Below are 14,758 nucleotides of genomic sequence, written 5' to 3' on the forward strand. Positions count from 1 at the left end.
CCAGAACTTGCAGTGGCTAATGGTTTCACCTCTGGTCTGTGCTGAAGAACGGGAGCGGGAAGAAGCTGCCAGGAGGGAGGAAGCACGTCTCTGGGAGATGGATGAGGACGAGTACGATGCCCTCATGGAGGAAGAGAAAACTCAATTTAATCAGAGGCTCCTACAAGCCCGGCGTGAGAGGAGGAGGAGGTCTGTAAGCCTTCCATGGACAACTCCCCAGGATAGTGTCCCTCAGGGCCTTCCCTGCTCCAGAGACCTTGGTTGAGCTAAGAGGGCTTTCAGAGCAAACGCCAAAAGTGTCTATTCCAAGCCGCACAAGGATGGCCAGTTCCACCTCCCTGGCTCCCGACAGGGGAGGGACTTTGCGCTGGGAGAGAAGAGAACATCTTCTCTCCGATTCAGCAGTGAGCCCTCTGGCATAGACGCTGGCTGCAGGCAGCTGGGCTCTGTGCTTGCCTTGCCACTGCACCCACAAGTGTCTCTGAGTTAATGCTGTGGATGGCCATCTTCTTCATCCCCCTTCCTCACCAAACCAGAGGGGCTGTGGTGTGGGCTGGTGTGAGGTGCAGCTGTGCTGCCTTGGTGTAGAGAGCAGTCCTGCTGTAGGTGAAGCCCGTGCAACGCTGATCTCCCAGGGTTTTCCTGACTGAGCGCCGCCAGCCATAGAAGCTGGTGTCTCTTCGGCTCCCCTTCGCCTGCAGCAGCAGGGGAGCCTGGGAGAAGCTGTGATCCAGCAAAGCAGCCCTGTCCAGGAGGATGCACAGGGGAAGTGTCAAACTGGGAGGGGGACCTGCTTCAAGTGAGCATGCGTTTCAGCTTTTCTGTCAGCACAGGCCCCAGTTTGTTGCTCTGGGAGGAGATGGCTAGGGCTGCTTCCAATGTTGATTTCCAGGAGAGACGGCACAAGTTTCCCGTGGTGACGGCTGGGTTCCAGCAGGAAGCCTGGTTGATGAGAGCCTGTTTTGCAGGAGGGGAGTTACCTTTGCTTTCTGACTGATGTGAGTGTCCTCAGTAAGGAGCAGGCTATGCCCAGGGAGAAGGGCTGGATAAGCCTCGTAGGTGTTGGCGCAGGGATAAGGAGGCGTTAGTGATTTGTGAGCTGGTTGAAACTGGGAGAGCAAGAGAGGGCTTCTGGCATCAGTGCGCAGAGATGGTGGATCCGTCCTTGGCAGTGTGCTGGAGGGGTCCAGGTGGACCTGATTGGAGAAGCAGCACAATTTAGACTTTAGGACAGCAAAGCCTAGATTTGGCTGGCCCTGGAGGACCCCTCTCACCTTGCCGCCCTTTGGATGTTCCCAGGCTCCCCAGGTTGAGGGAAGTCCATGGCGATGGCCTAAGAGTTCTGTCTGGCCTCAGGGTCAATGAATGGCGTGCAGGGCCAGCTGGGATTGCAGCGAGCCCACATTTCTGGTGGTGACTCACAGGGCTGTTTTCTGTTTGGCTTCCTGAAGGGCGATGGAGCAGCCTGACGAAAAGCACCGTCAGGAGCTGGAACCCCTGAAGGAGGAACAAGAGCTGGAGAATTCCAAGAGGAGTAGGAGCGAGCTTGGAAAAGACCAAGTTAACGCTTCAGGGAAGAAAATGCAGCCTGGAGTCAGACAGGTGGGTGGCTGTGTTTGTAGAGATGAGTAAAAGCCCTGGGGAGCTTCTTCCCACGGAGCTGTACCATTCCCCGAGAAGCCAGCAGCCACACGCGGCGCTGGGCCCAGGAATGGGCCTGAGTGAGTAACACGTGGGGTTGTGCTGGGAAACAAGAGCCGGTGTTTGCTCATGCTGCTGCTTCGCCAGGGATGTTTTCCCATGGGTTTGCTGGGGAGCTGCATTTGTGGGATCATGCTGCCTTTGAGTCTTGGCTTCACATAACTCCAGACATTCACTGTGAAGCCCTAGATAGTTTTAGTCCAGCATTTCTCCCCACTCTGCACATGACTTACACCTCTGGGCCATGATCCGTCTGGGATGGGGTGTCTTTTGCTACATGCCTGGCAGGAGATCCCGCCAGGCCTTAGGTATTCAACCAGACTTCCTCAAGTGTCAGCCAGGCACAGGGACGCTCAGCACACCAGAATGGAGCCCAGAGGACTGCACAGGAGTACGGAGGTGTTTTAATTTCCTGGTTTGGTTCGGAGAAGCTTTTCTACTTTTCATCTGGTGGGCAGGACTCCCCATCAGTCTGGCACTGGGGAGTTTGGTTTCAGTTGAGCTACCCTGGGTACCAGCTGTGTTCTGGATTGGGATTTGTGGAGCACCCAGCACAGGTCTCAGGCGAGGCTTGGGGTGCTGTTGCAAAGATCATCACTGCCCTGCAGCATCTGAGTTGGTGCTTTGAAATGCTCACTGCTTTTTCCTGCTCCTCCTGCCCAGAACACGAACGCATCCGCCAGCAACACCAGCATTTCCACCAGCAACCAGTTGGATGCCACCAAAGGGGTAGACAAGAGAGGATCTGTAAAGAAGCACTCAGGCGCTGTTGGGAGTGACAAGGAAGAGAAGAGAAAGCAGAGCAAGGTTTCCCTGATGGATGCCTGCCCAGCCGTGCGTGTGCAACACTCAGACGCAGAACAGGGGGCTCTGAGTGACAGCGAGAACTTGGCCCTGAGGTTTAAGATCTATGAGGCATCGCAGAAGTATGTGGCGCATATCTTGTCATTCTGGGACAGGGTTCAGGGTATCCTGCTGTCCCCTCTGAACCAAGCGGAGGTGCGGCACAAAGCAGAAGCCCGGCGCCAGCCTGCCTTGAGCCACAGGAGCCAGCAAAACAGAGGGAAAGAGCATCAGGTGACACTGGAAAAGGAGTGCAGGAAGAAAGAGCGCCTGGAGAAAGAGGGTGTGAAGAAAGAGCGCCTGGAGAAGGATTGCTCCAAGAAAGAGCGCGTGGAGAAGAAGCGCACGAAGAAGGAGCGGCTAAAAAATCTGGAGGCTCTTGAGGACTCCGCGTTATCTGAGCTGGAAGGGGAAGGTGCAGAAGGGTCATGCAGAGGCCAGCGTGGCAGGGTGCCCTGCTTGACCATCGAAGCACTGGGCTCAGAAGATGTGACCAGGAAGATCCTGGAGAGCAGCAAGCTGCCAGTGGCAGAGCAGGTAAAGCCCTGTGAAGCTCAGGTGCTGAGCCTGCCATGCTCTGCCCTGGTGCATTGCATCCCACGGACAAGGGCACAGAGCCTTGTCCAGGCCACTGTTCCACAACGGCTCCGGAGCAGCCCCGTGGCTGGAGAGGTTCTCACCATCCCTCAGACGGGTGCAAAGCGGGAGTGCTCTCTCTTCAAGCATCCTGTCCGTTCAGTTTCCCAGTGTGGAAATCATTCCAGATGGTTCCAGGGCAGGGCAGCTCATGGTCGGTGTTGCCTTCAGCTGAGTCACTCAGAGGAGAGATTTCTCTCTAGGTCTCAGCTGTAGGTCCTGGCACTGCTCTGGAGCCTGCCCAACCCACTGGGCGTAAAAAAGCACTGTACTCCCTAGAAATAATAATTTTAAAAACCCCATTGCCAAAAGCTCAGTGCCTTTAAGGAAGTGGGAGGTTGAAGGTGATGGGAGTATAAAGAGAGTTTTGTCTTCTGCTTTAGATCTTGGATGAGCTGGGACTGGGTCCCTCTGGGCCTCCCATTCCCCCTCCTGCTTTGTACTCCGTGATCCGCTACCCAGAGAAGCGAACGGCCCCTGCAGCAGGAGAAGCCCTCCAGCACTTCCAGCTTGTTGTGCCAGAAGGTGCTGTTGCGGAAGGAGAACAGGCGGTGACTGTAAGTGTCGTGGATGCCCCCGCTGTGCCCGCAGTGAAGGTTTCAGGGCAGGGGCCAGGCTGCATGGGGGCACGGGGGGCAGGCGAGATGGAAAAGAATCACTGTGGAAGGGCGGTCAAATCATGACGGGGCCACGTGTCTGCAGGCATCCCTTCTGTCTGTCCAAAAGAGACAGCTGTGCTGTCTCTCTGCTGAGAAATAGGATGGTTCTTTATCATGAGAGAAAAGAGCCACAGCTTTCTTTCCAGGGTGGGATGTCTCCAGGCAGGTCTGACCTCTCTCTCTCTTCTCTCTCTCCCCTTGCTGTTAAGACCTCCAAGAAACAGGTCACTCCAACAAGGGGGCGGTCGAGGAAGGAGAAAGCTGTGGGTAGCCCGAAGACTCTGAGGAAGAAGCGCAGCTCCAGCCGGGGCAGCAGAGATCTCCAGAGGCCGGACACAGGAGCACCCACATGTCCTCCCAGGTTGGACCAAAGTGATGTGGACACGGTTCCATCCCCAGGGAGACCTGTCAGGCGAGCTGTGAGGCAGGAGGTGACCCCTCTGCTTCGCAGCCATCTTGCCAGACAAGGTCCCTCATCTCCAGCTCTGCAGGCACCCTCGGCCGGTGCCTCCATGGCATGGCAAGTCCACAACCCTCCGTTCCTCATTTGCTTCTTCCCAGTGTTTGAAATCTCCTTTTTAATTGCCAGGCTGAGCAGCTGTCGGTGGATAGTGCCTGCCCACGGTGAGGTGCAACTGAAGGTCCACTTCAGCTCCACGGAACTGGGCCAGTTTGAGCAGACGCTGCATTTTGAGATCCTGGGGACAAAGCGTCTGTACCAGCTGCCCTGCAGGGGCACCTGCCTGTATCCCGCCATCAGCCAGGACCCGCGGTAAGGCTGGCGCGTGGGAGCCCTCACGCATGGCTCCCCCTGAACTCAGAGCCAGGGCTGCCCCTTGTACCCCTGTGACCTTCTGGCTTGGGCACAGCGTGCTGCCTGAGCAGCCCAGCATCTTCCCGTGCTTGGAGCTGGGAACCAGTCCTGGTACCTCAGCCACCCAGAAGGGTTATGGCTTTCTGACCAGGTTTCCTACCTAGGAGCATCTCACAGCTCCTCATTCCCTGTTTCTCTCCCCAGGCTGGTGTTTCCCCACCAGAGGGAGAGCAAGGAGGATGAGGACATCATCTCCAAGAAGTATGTCATGGACACGGGTGTTTTCCACTTTGGACCGCTGCTGTGTGGGAAGCCAAGAGACGGGTACGTGCTCCCAGCCCTGAGTTAGCAGCTGATGCTCACACAGAAGGCGGAAGAAGCCATGTGCCTGGCATACTGTTATTTTTCCAGGTGCCTTTCCATTTAGATTTTGTAAAACGCTCTTTGAGTGCGTGACTGCATCGTCACACCTCTGGCATGGAGGCACCAAGTATAGGGGCAGACATCAAAGCAACGCAAGGATGAACCCATATTCCGTGCAATGTGCCCCAAAGTGATCCTTTTTCTTAGCCTGCTCGTGGGAACATGGTCTTCCAGTGCAGCCTGCCGCTGCCCGGACACGGTGCTTTCCTCAAGATGTGATCAAGGCTGTGGTCCTGGCACCTCCTCTGCAGCCTTTTCCCCTTTTGTGGACAGGTACAAGGAGCTGCGCTATCCCAGCAACTGCGAGAAGATAACCATCCTGAACGTCAGCCCCTTGGAAGCAGAGGTGCATTTCTCCTTTGAGCGCGATCTCCAGGAGAGCACGTTCCTTTTAGAGCCTCCCAGCATGAGGCTGCAACCGAACGAGAAGCAGGTAGGAGACAGGCAGGTAGGACAGGCAGCGGTGGCAGTGCCCAGGAGCTGTTTCTCTTGCTGACTGAATGCTCTTGTGTGTTTGTTCTTGCGGGGACGGGGCTAGGAGCTGAGCGTTTGGGCGTACCCCACTTCAGCCGGCCTGGTGGAAGACAAGCTCATCTGCTGCGTTCAGGGGAACCCAGAGCCGGTGGTCTTCCGCCTGTGCTGCCAGGGGGTGCAGGTGGAGCTGGGGGTCAGCCCCAAGGAGCTGTCGTTCAACACGCTGCTTCTGCCCGGGTCAGTCACCCCACAGCCCCTTGCCGGGGACGAGAGCTGTCAGCCAGGGCTGCTCCAAGTTCCATTCAACTGCAAGACTAACATGCCCATCAAGCAGCTGGTGCTGAGTGTCTCTTTTTGTCTGCAGGAAGGACAATGAGACCCTGGCCCTGCAAAACCGCACACCGCTGCCCGTGGCCTGGCGGCTCATTGGGCTGGAAGACCTGGGCGAGGACTTCTCGGTGTCAGAAGACAGCGGCATCGTGGGTCCCCACACGGAGTTTGCTGTGCAGCTGCGTTTCAAGGCCACAAAGGCTCTCAGCATTCTGAAGACCATCCAGCTGGAGGTGAGGGGGACTGTGCCCTCCCTGGCAGAGCAGGGCAGAGTGATCAGCCCTGTGCTCTTAGGGATGGAGGCTGCTTGAAGGGTACCCTGCAAAGAGGGCAAAAGGATGAGCTTCCAGAGATTCTTTCCTTCCTGCACTGCTGGGGGGCCGTGCCCTTAGCAGCAAGGGGCTCTTGGGGACGAAGTGACTGCTCGGGTGCCCTGGTAGCTGAGCTCCATGGGGCAAGTATATTGGGGAGTCAGGAAGAGATGGGCCTGACAGGGACAGGGGTGCTACGACCCCAGCTTCTGCTGCCTCCAGCTGGGTTTGCCAGCACACGCGCTGCATCCCCGGGCATCCACGTCACCCCAGAAAACCAGCCGCTGCCTCTGCAGGGCTTACGGCTGGGTTATGAGGCTGCGCCCTGAGCCCGCGCTACAACCACCTTGCTGCTGTGCCAGGTTGAACGCTGTCCTTGGGTTGTCCAGACTTTGGCATGCTCGCTGCACCCGTCCTGGCCTCTGTCTGGGGCTCTTGACAGAGAGCGACAAACTCTCACCCTGGGAGGCTGTTCCCCATGGTTTCGGGGATGCATTTCAGTGAGGACGCTGGGTGATTGAAGAGGAGAGGGTTGGTTGTCGATGCCCCCTGCTCTGGGACACCTCACGCTTGTGGTGGCTTTAAGATCCCTTTGCTTCCCAGGGTGCTTTAGCAGCCACGCGGCTGCTGGCGGAGAGAAGAGTTGGGCTGACAGGGTTTCTTACTGCGGCAGAACCCCGCTGGGTCAGCCCGGGAGATGAACAGGTTAGGAAAGCTTGTGTGCTCACAGCGCTTGTCACGCAGGGGAGGCCATGGGGGAAGCAGCCTGTAGAGACAAGGACTCAGATATTGTCTAGCAAAAGAATGGAGGAGAAGGGGCTAAGCAGTGCTTGTTTCTTGTCACCTCAGGTTTCAGATGCAGAAGACATCTTGGGGGTCGTTCAGACCGAAAACATCAAGATCTCTGCAGAGGCCTGCGAGCCTGCTCTGAGCACCAGCGTTTCTCAAGGTCAGGGGGTGCCCCCGAAACAAAGTAATGCGGGTGCATGGCAGTGCCTTTGCAGATGGGCAACCAAAGCACTTCTCCACTGCTGCCAGAGCTGGGCGCTGAGGTCCCCCAGCGTTTGGGTGCGGGGTTGTCCCTGCTGGGCACGTTTGGGCAGCAGCCCCTATGGCCATTCATCACGAGCACTCCCCAGGGCTGTGGTGTGAGGGGTGGGAGGGTACAGGTGGGTGATGGGCAAGGGAAAGGGACCCCAGCCAGCATGATGGCAGGGGACCAGCGGTTCCTTCCCGAGCTGCTGGCTCTGCTTTGGTGATCAGCCCCTCCACTGTCTCTTCTCTCTCCTCTGCAGAACAACTGGGCCAACTTCCAGTCAGCGAAAACCATCAGCATGGCCCGTGCCAGCCAGAGGAGGTCAGAGAAGAGCATGGAGGTGACCTCCAAGCCCCACCAAGTGTGCAGAGCCAGGGCCGGGCTGCAGCTCTCTATCCGGCTTGGTGGGGAGTCCGGCGTATCCCTCTTCGGCCTCATCCTCCTGCCCAAGGCCCAGGGACCCCTCACCATCACAGCCGGCGGCACCACTACCTCCGTCCCCTTCAAAAACCTCTTCCCGCAGCCCCTGGCCTTTCCAGACCCAGTGGAGCACCTGGCCTTCACCATCAGGGGCCCTGAGAGCTGGCGTGCCAGGAAGACCGCCTCCATCACCATCTCCTTGGAGGGCGGCCTGTACGCTGACGAGGCCCCTTTCACCAGCAAGGTGCTGCTCTCCTGCCCGGGGAGGGGCAGGCATCTCCTGGGTCTACCACCTCAGGGGCCTCCCCCCTCCCCAGTGACCTGTGCCCCCTTGGGAGGTCCCTGGACAAAGCTGCCCCTCACCCATAGTCTATTAAAAGAGTTCTCATTGGTGTCTATTCATCTTAATTTAAGCTGGATCCATCAAATTAGTGGTTGTAAAAGTAGAGTATGTTGCAGAGTTGCATTCTAATAGAGAAACAATTTGGGACTTAGCGGCCAGAGATTAATATTGCCCATGTAGAAAATCAGAGCAAAGAAAAACACACCTTGATTTCTGGCAGCTGAGCTGGGTGCGCTGGGATGCAGAATAACACCAAGTCCTTGACTCCCTGGCAGCAAGGGTTGACCGGTAGCGGAAGCCCCAGAGCCCTATTGCTTCCTGTGACCATCCCGAAAAACTGTCTTTTGAGATCTCGTTGATTTATGGTTGCTTTTCAGCATGTTAGTCCTTCATGGTGAAGCGGGGCCAATCCTGGGTGCCTTGCCTTACCGTTCTGGGTGGTATGAAATGGGTTTGTTTGTCAGCACTTGCCCCCTTTTCCCAGTTGAAAACACAGCCTCTCAACATCACTTGTAGCCTTTGCGTGTCGGTCTCTTCAGGGGTTTTTAGCACGTTACTGAGTGAAGACTGAGATCAAATTTCCTTGCCAAAGGCTGGTAATGGTTTTCCCATCTCATTTGTGCAACTATCCCCACGAATGCCGTGCTGATCTCCCGAGTTCCAGTTCTTTGTGCCCTTCAGGCACTGACAGAAGGATCAAACGGAGCCGTTTCTGCCAGCGCTGCGCTCAGCCCGCGGCTGTTCAGTGCTCACTCGTTAGGCAAGAGTTTGGATTGCCATCGAGCCCTCTCTTGTGACTCCTGATGGGAGCAGAGCTGGCTTCAGCTCTTAAGAATGAAATTTGCTAACAGAATGAGCCGGTGGCTGTAGACGCTTACACCCAGCAGGACCTTCAGGAGACATTCAAGCGCAGGAACCCTTTCCACCAGCCAGGAGAGGCCAACAGAACACGCAGCTGACGGGGTGTGCCAGCCGTTCCTTGCTAACAGTCCTTTAGAAAAGGCTTTGGGGCACAGCCACCCCAACAAGCAGTTCACCAGTTGTGTGCCGCCTTTCTTGTGCACACGGGTGTGTTCCTGTTTGCGTGTGTGGAAATCCCCAGGACCGAACAGCTTTTGCTGTGCAGCTCATCCAAGTGCGCTTTTGTTTTGAAGGATATCTGTATTTTTCTGAGTAGATGAAGGGATGTTGTTTTGCCTGGCCATTGCATATTTTCATTTGGCCGGCAAATGAGTGCAGGTTTTACATGTTTCTGTTTCTGGGTTTCTGTACCAAACATGGAACAAACGTGTGAGGCAGAGGAGGGAGAAGTCTGGGGAGGTTTGAGAGTTCATTCTCCGGAGCCACGGCTCCCTCGTCTTGCCGTGAGGGTCCGTCCTTGGTGAGCGACAGCTACAGGGGCACGGGAACAGCCTGTTCAGCGGGAGTGGTGCTGGGTTCCCACCTTCTTGGACGGTCTTTACCGTTGCTGTTTCCTGGTTCAGAGAGAGACTTCAGTTGCAAACGTGGTCCAAGCCGCACGTGGGAGGCCTGCACGCAGCTCCCTTGGCCTTGTCACCGTGTGTGACAGTCCAGGTCCCCTTGTGCGGTGGCTGTAAGCTCCTTGAACAGCAAGGGCTTTGTCTGGAGGATCTGCAGTTTCTCCTGGCCGTGACAGCCACTCTGGTAGGACAAGCCTGTCACACACTGGACTTTTATCTGCTAGCCTGTTATTAATCCTTACCCAAACGTTTTCATTCTCAGCGCTTGCCGTCACGGATTGGTATTCTTCAGAAGAAGCTGTGTGCCTTTTTCCTCAGGGTTGGCTCTGCTGCACTGACAAGGGTTCCAGCTGATGGGCTGTGGCTCGGCTTTCTGATCTATCTTGAGACTGCTTGCTAACGAATTTTGATTGCAATTATTCATGCCAAGTGTTTTTTTCATTGCCTTCCTGCTTTGGAAGCGAGCTCCAGATTCGGGAGCTGGGGGAAACCCTTCTGTGTCCTAGAGTGTGGTGGTTTAGCCCAAGTCACCACACAGCTTCTCACTCACCCTCCCCCTGCCCAGTGGGATGGGGGAGAGAAGCTGGGAAGAAAGGAAGACTTGTGGGTTGAGATAAAAACAGTTTACTGAAATACTAAAAACTACAAGGATAACAGAATATAAGGATATTAATATCTACAAAATATACAAAATGGACAGTGTAGGATTTCTCACCACCCGATGTCCGAATGACCAACACAGCCCGTCCCGAGCAGCGATCACGAAAGGACACCGAGCAGCAAGCAAAGGGGGAGAGCAAGCCAGCAAGGGAGAGGGAACGATGCCAGCAAGCAAGAGAGATGGAAAGAAGATGGATGCCAAGGGTGCATGCCAGAATGGAATGCCCAAATGGATGCCCCCTCCCATGGGCAACCCCCCCTTCTATGCTGAGGATGACGTTCATGGCATGGAATACTCTCTTTGGCCAGCTTGGGCCAGTTATTCTGTCTGTCTTCTGCCCAGCTTCCCACATCTGCACGTTAACGAGACTTTAACGAGACTTGGCAAGCCAGACAGTGTCCGTGGTCTCCTTCACAACAGCTCCTATCATCAGAGTGTTTTTGCCAACAGTCTTCACAGATGAAATCCAAAGCACACCAGCTACTGAGACGAAAATTAACTCCATCCCTGCTGAAACCAGGACACAGACGTAGGAGATGACGCAAGAAATACTGCTCAGATACCTGAATTTCCTTCCAGCTGGAAGGTCTTTGTTGGGGAAGTCTTTACACTGCAGGCGGTGTTCAGTGAAGCTGATTTTAGAGATGCTCTAGACTGTCCGCATTGGCTGTTGGTGCAAGGAGTTTGGAAGTCTCATTCAAAGGTCTTTGACATGAGGGCTGGGTTGGAAGGGCCTGTGAGAAGGACTGTCAGGTTGCTTTTGGTGGAAATAGCCTTGAATGTCGTTTTACTGAATGACAGGGAAATGGCAATGCTCAGAATTGTATTCAAACTCACAAACAGTTCTATGAAATGTTTGTGTTCCCAATATAACCGTACAAAAACAGCGCCTAAAACATCGGGAATGGCAGGTTAGAAAGGAAAGGGAAAATGTGGATGTCTGCGTTTTGCTGCTACAGACCTTAAAAACGGACTTCTTCAGTCCTTCCAGTCAACTTAGACACTGCCCGCTGGTGATGATAAACCTTATTTGAATTTGGATAGATCCTAAGATGCTAGCCTGCCTGCCCGTTTTTGAGTGTCCATAGTTGGTGTTGAAAGCCAAGCCAAACCACTGAGCACAAAGCAACTCAGCTCTCTCTCTGCCTGAGCAGGTATTGAGCAAATTCTCTCTTCCCGTGCTGTGCCACGTTCTGTTCTGGTTTTGTTTAGTGAGGGGGGACTACGCTGGCAGCTGCTCTAAGAAGCTTCTAGAAGTTTCCCCCTTGTCCAGTGGACTCGGCCGGGCCTAGGGCGGACCTGCTGCTGGCCAGGGCCTAGCCAATTGGTACCAGAATGTTCCGTGATAACGCCTCTGCGATAACGTATTTAAGAAGGGGAAAAAAAAAAAAAAAAAAAAAAGAGAAGATGTGAAGGAGCTGAGCGGGGGCAGGGAGGCGGAGGCACGAGCCCTGCACCCCTCACCCTCTGGCCTCCCGTCGGGCGGCGTCTGGGCCTGACTCAGCCTGGCCCGGCTGCAAGGAGCGGAGAGGAGATGAGATGGGAATGAGATGTGAAGAGACCCTGAGAGGCGTCTGCCTGCCTGTTGTGAAGGATTTCTGTGAGAGGAACGGCTGCAGGTCAAGGCACGGCCGGGGAGCTGCAGCTAGGCCATGAGACTGTTCCAGCCTGCTAAATAAACGCCTCAGGAGGTCAGGATGGGATTCAGACAGCAAGAAGAGAGTAGGGTCAGTCAGCTCTCCACATCTATATTCTGACGTATTTTATGGAAAACCGGTAAAGGTCAGGGAGATGAGGACAAGAAGGAACGCAGACACTCGCCTGCCCAAAAAAGTAAAAACCAAGGACCGACAACTTCCTCTACTTGTTTGCATGAGGGTCCCAGTTTTAAGCAACCCTGTTACTCTGGCCAGGACAAACAATCCTTCAGGATACACATCCTTGTTAGGTTCAGAAATGTTTGCAGCACGAGGTTCTCAGAGGAGCCAGACAATTCATTCTCTGGGTCCAAGAGGGTCCAAGCACTTGCTCTACATTTTTAGGGCTTTCTCTGCACAAGAAGGTCTGTTCTGGGGGCAAGCTGCTTCAGGTCTCTACCAGAAGAGAGACAAGGACAACTCCCAGGTGCCTGAGCCCTTCTCTGGCAGCAGAGACAGGGAACTGCAGCAAGAGCGACTCCAGGGATACCTGGATCAAGAAAGAATCAGCTGACGATGCCACAGAATTGGAGTTGCTTTGCAGAACAGCAGAGTGTGGGCGCGCATTCAGATGCACAACTGCAAGAATTCCTCTTGTGATGCCGTACTTTGCGCCCCAGCCTCTCTGCTTGGATGGCACGGGCCAGCTGTCGCATTTTTGTGACAGCTCCCATCGTGTCCGCACAGTACCGGCACCAGTTCCACCACAGCTGTGAACAGCAGTTGCCCCACTGGGGCAGAGAGGGACAGGGTCACAAAACCTCAAAAGTGCCAAAACCAGCCCCATCCCCACTGCCAGGGCAGGAGGGAGCAGCACACAAAGGTGGGCATGGCCAGGCCACGGGTGCTGGCCCCATCCCTTCCCCTTGGACAGAAAATTCACCTCCCCGCAAAAATCACACTTGGGGTGGGAAATGGTGGGGATGGGAGACTGTTGGAGTAGGAAACCGTGACAGGGCTGAGAAGTCATGGCTGGGTTGGGAATCCATTGTGGGGATGGGAAATGAGCACTGGGGACAGGAAATCATCAGCGGGACAGGAAATCCTTGAGCTGGGGAGTTGCTGTGGTAGGAAAAGTCAAACCCTGGCAAGGCTGGCTGAAGCAGGTGCTGGCGCAGTGTTCGCCATAGGGATGCAGGCTGGTTGTCCCCCAGAAACCTGACTCTGACCAGCTGCCATGGCAGGTACAGCAGCAGGCTCCAGCTCCTCCTGGGGCTCCTGCCCTCCAGGTAACCCCCTGTCGGACCCAGCTGCCAACAGCTCACCCCATCGCCCCGCTTTGCTTCCCCCACAGAGAAGCTCCCTCTCCAGCTGTCGATGCCGCCCAAGGTGCCCGGTGTGAGCTTCATGGTTCCGGGCGTGCCGCCGCCGGTCCCCGCCTGTGTGCTGCCCTCTGTTCCAGAGCTGCCGGGGTCCTGTAAGCCTGCCCAGGTCCACCCCGTCACCTACCAGGTGCCACAGGCCAGCGTCTGGCACGGGGTGCCAGGGCCCCTGGGGGCCGCGGGGAAGTTGCAGCAGCTCCCCGAAAGCTGGCAGCTCCCTCCCGTGGTGCAGCTCCCCTCCATGCCTGCTCCCTGTCCCCCTGCCCGTGGCTGGGAACAGCAGGTGGTGAGGGGGACACTGGTGTCCCACCAGCCGACGGGGCTGGGGGTGTGGGCTGTGGTGCAGGGGGAGCCCCTCTACCCCACAGGCTCCTGCCCGCTGCATATCGCTGCCTGCCACGGGCCCCCGCCACCCTGCCGCCCTGCAGCTCAGCATTGGGTGCAGGGCCCCCCTGCGCTCCGCACCCTGCCCGGCAGCACCCAGAAGCCATCACAGGCCTCCAGCGAGGACGGGGAGACCACCAAGAACAGCGTCCCTGCCGCCAGCCCACGCCAGCCTGTCCTCGCTCTGCCCACTGGCAGAACCACAGCAAAGCCCCAGGGTGAGCTTTGCGGGGTGACGGAGCCTGCAGGCGAGTGGCCAAGCCGAGGAAATCTTGCATCGCCCCGCGGTTGGCTCGGCTGTGTTTGCTTTTCCTGCAGCACTGAGCACGCTGGAAGTTCCGGGCAAGCCTGCTCATGTGCCCGAGAAGGGGCCAGCCGCTCTCACCCAGCCCTTTCTGGAGCAGCCAGCGCACGCCACCAGCAACAACACGCTCAGCCGACCCCACGCTGCGCACCCTGAGGACACTGTCCCCAGTGTCCCCGACAGCCCCAGCTTGGCCGCTTTCCTCCACGAGCTCCCCGACCTCTCCCAGTACGGGACGGAGGGCGGCTGCCATCAAGAAGGAGTGGTGCTGGCAGGCCTGGGGGACAGCAAGGACACCATCCCTCATGTCCCCGACTTTACCGCCTTCCTCAAGGAGCTCCCCGACCTCTCCAAGTATGTGGCTGAGTGCAGCTGCCCACAGGAGCAAGTGGCACTGGCAGGGCTGGGGGACAGCCAGGGCACCGTCCCTCACGTCCTGCTTTTCCCCAACAGCCTCGCCAGCACTGCTTTCCTTCCTGAGCACCACAACTTCTCGGGGGACGTGGTGGTTGGCGACTGCCCCCAGGACCAAGCTGTTGAGACGCAGCGAGGGGACGGCCAGGACACCGCCTTGACTGCCAGTGTCGCCAGCTTGACTGCCGAGGCCCTCGCTGAGCTCCTCGACCTCTCTGAGTACGTGGCGGAGGGCAGCTGCCTCAAGGAGTGAGTGGGGGCAGCGGGGCTGGGGAATGCTGAGGACGCTGTCCCCGATGTTGCCAGTGTCCCCCGCTTGACCACCTCCCTCAACAAGCTCCCCCACCTCTTGGAGTGCAGGGCAGAAGGCGGCTGCAACAAGGAGCAAGTGGTGGCGGCGATGCTGACTGCGGGATACAGGGCCAGGCGGGTGGGAGGTGCCTGCGAGCACCAGGGGGCGGACCTAGGGATCACAGGGTCAGGGGGCGGTCGGGTGTACGAGTAG

At 56.7% G+C, this 14,758-nt stretch overlaps 1 protein-coding gene across 1 annotated transcript in view; it reads left to right on the forward strand.

Moving 5' to 3' along the window:
* The window catches only part of LOC147600342 (axonemal central pair apparatus protein HYDIN-like), a 39,439-nt gene extending 24,681 nt beyond the window's left edge, over positions 1 to 14,758 (forward strand). The window contains exons 25-40 of the mRNA XM_086751232.1: positions 48 to 189; positions 1,452 to 1,602; positions 2,365 to 2,778; positions 2,854 to 3,081; positions 3,564 to 3,776; positions 4,049 to 4,251; positions 4,429 to 4,611; positions 4,858 to 4,977; positions 5,350 to 5,509; positions 5,615 to 5,791; positions 5,919 to 6,113; positions 7,041 to 7,148; positions 7,487 to 8,015; positions 13,124 to 13,753; positions 13,854 to 14,502; positions 14,614 to 14,758. Coding sequence (XP_086607358.1) covers positions 48 to 189; positions 1,452 to 1,602; positions 2,365 to 2,778; positions 2,854 to 3,081; positions 3,564 to 3,776; positions 4,049 to 4,251; positions 4,429 to 4,611; positions 4,858 to 4,977; positions 5,350 to 5,509; positions 5,615 to 5,791; positions 5,919 to 6,113; positions 7,041 to 7,148; positions 7,487 to 8,015; positions 13,124 to 13,753; positions 13,854 to 14,502; positions 14,614 to 14,758 — 4,247 coding nt within the window. The remainder of the gene's footprint in view (positions 1 to 47; positions 190 to 1,451; positions 1,603 to 2,364; positions 2,779 to 2,853; positions 3,082 to 3,563; positions 3,777 to 4,048; positions 4,252 to 4,428; positions 4,612 to 4,857; positions 4,978 to 5,349; positions 5,510 to 5,614; positions 5,792 to 5,918; positions 6,114 to 7,040; positions 7,149 to 7,486; positions 8,016 to 13,123; positions 13,754 to 13,853; positions 14,503 to 14,613) is intronic.

Source organism: Chlamydotis macqueenii, chromosome 6 (genome assembly GCF_036417535.1).
Source record: "Chlamydotis macqueenii isolate bChlMac1 chromosome 6, bChlMac1.mat, whole genome shotgun sequence".
NCBI lineage: Eukaryota > Metazoa > Chordata > Aves > Otidiformes > Otididae > Chlamydotis > Chlamydotis macqueenii.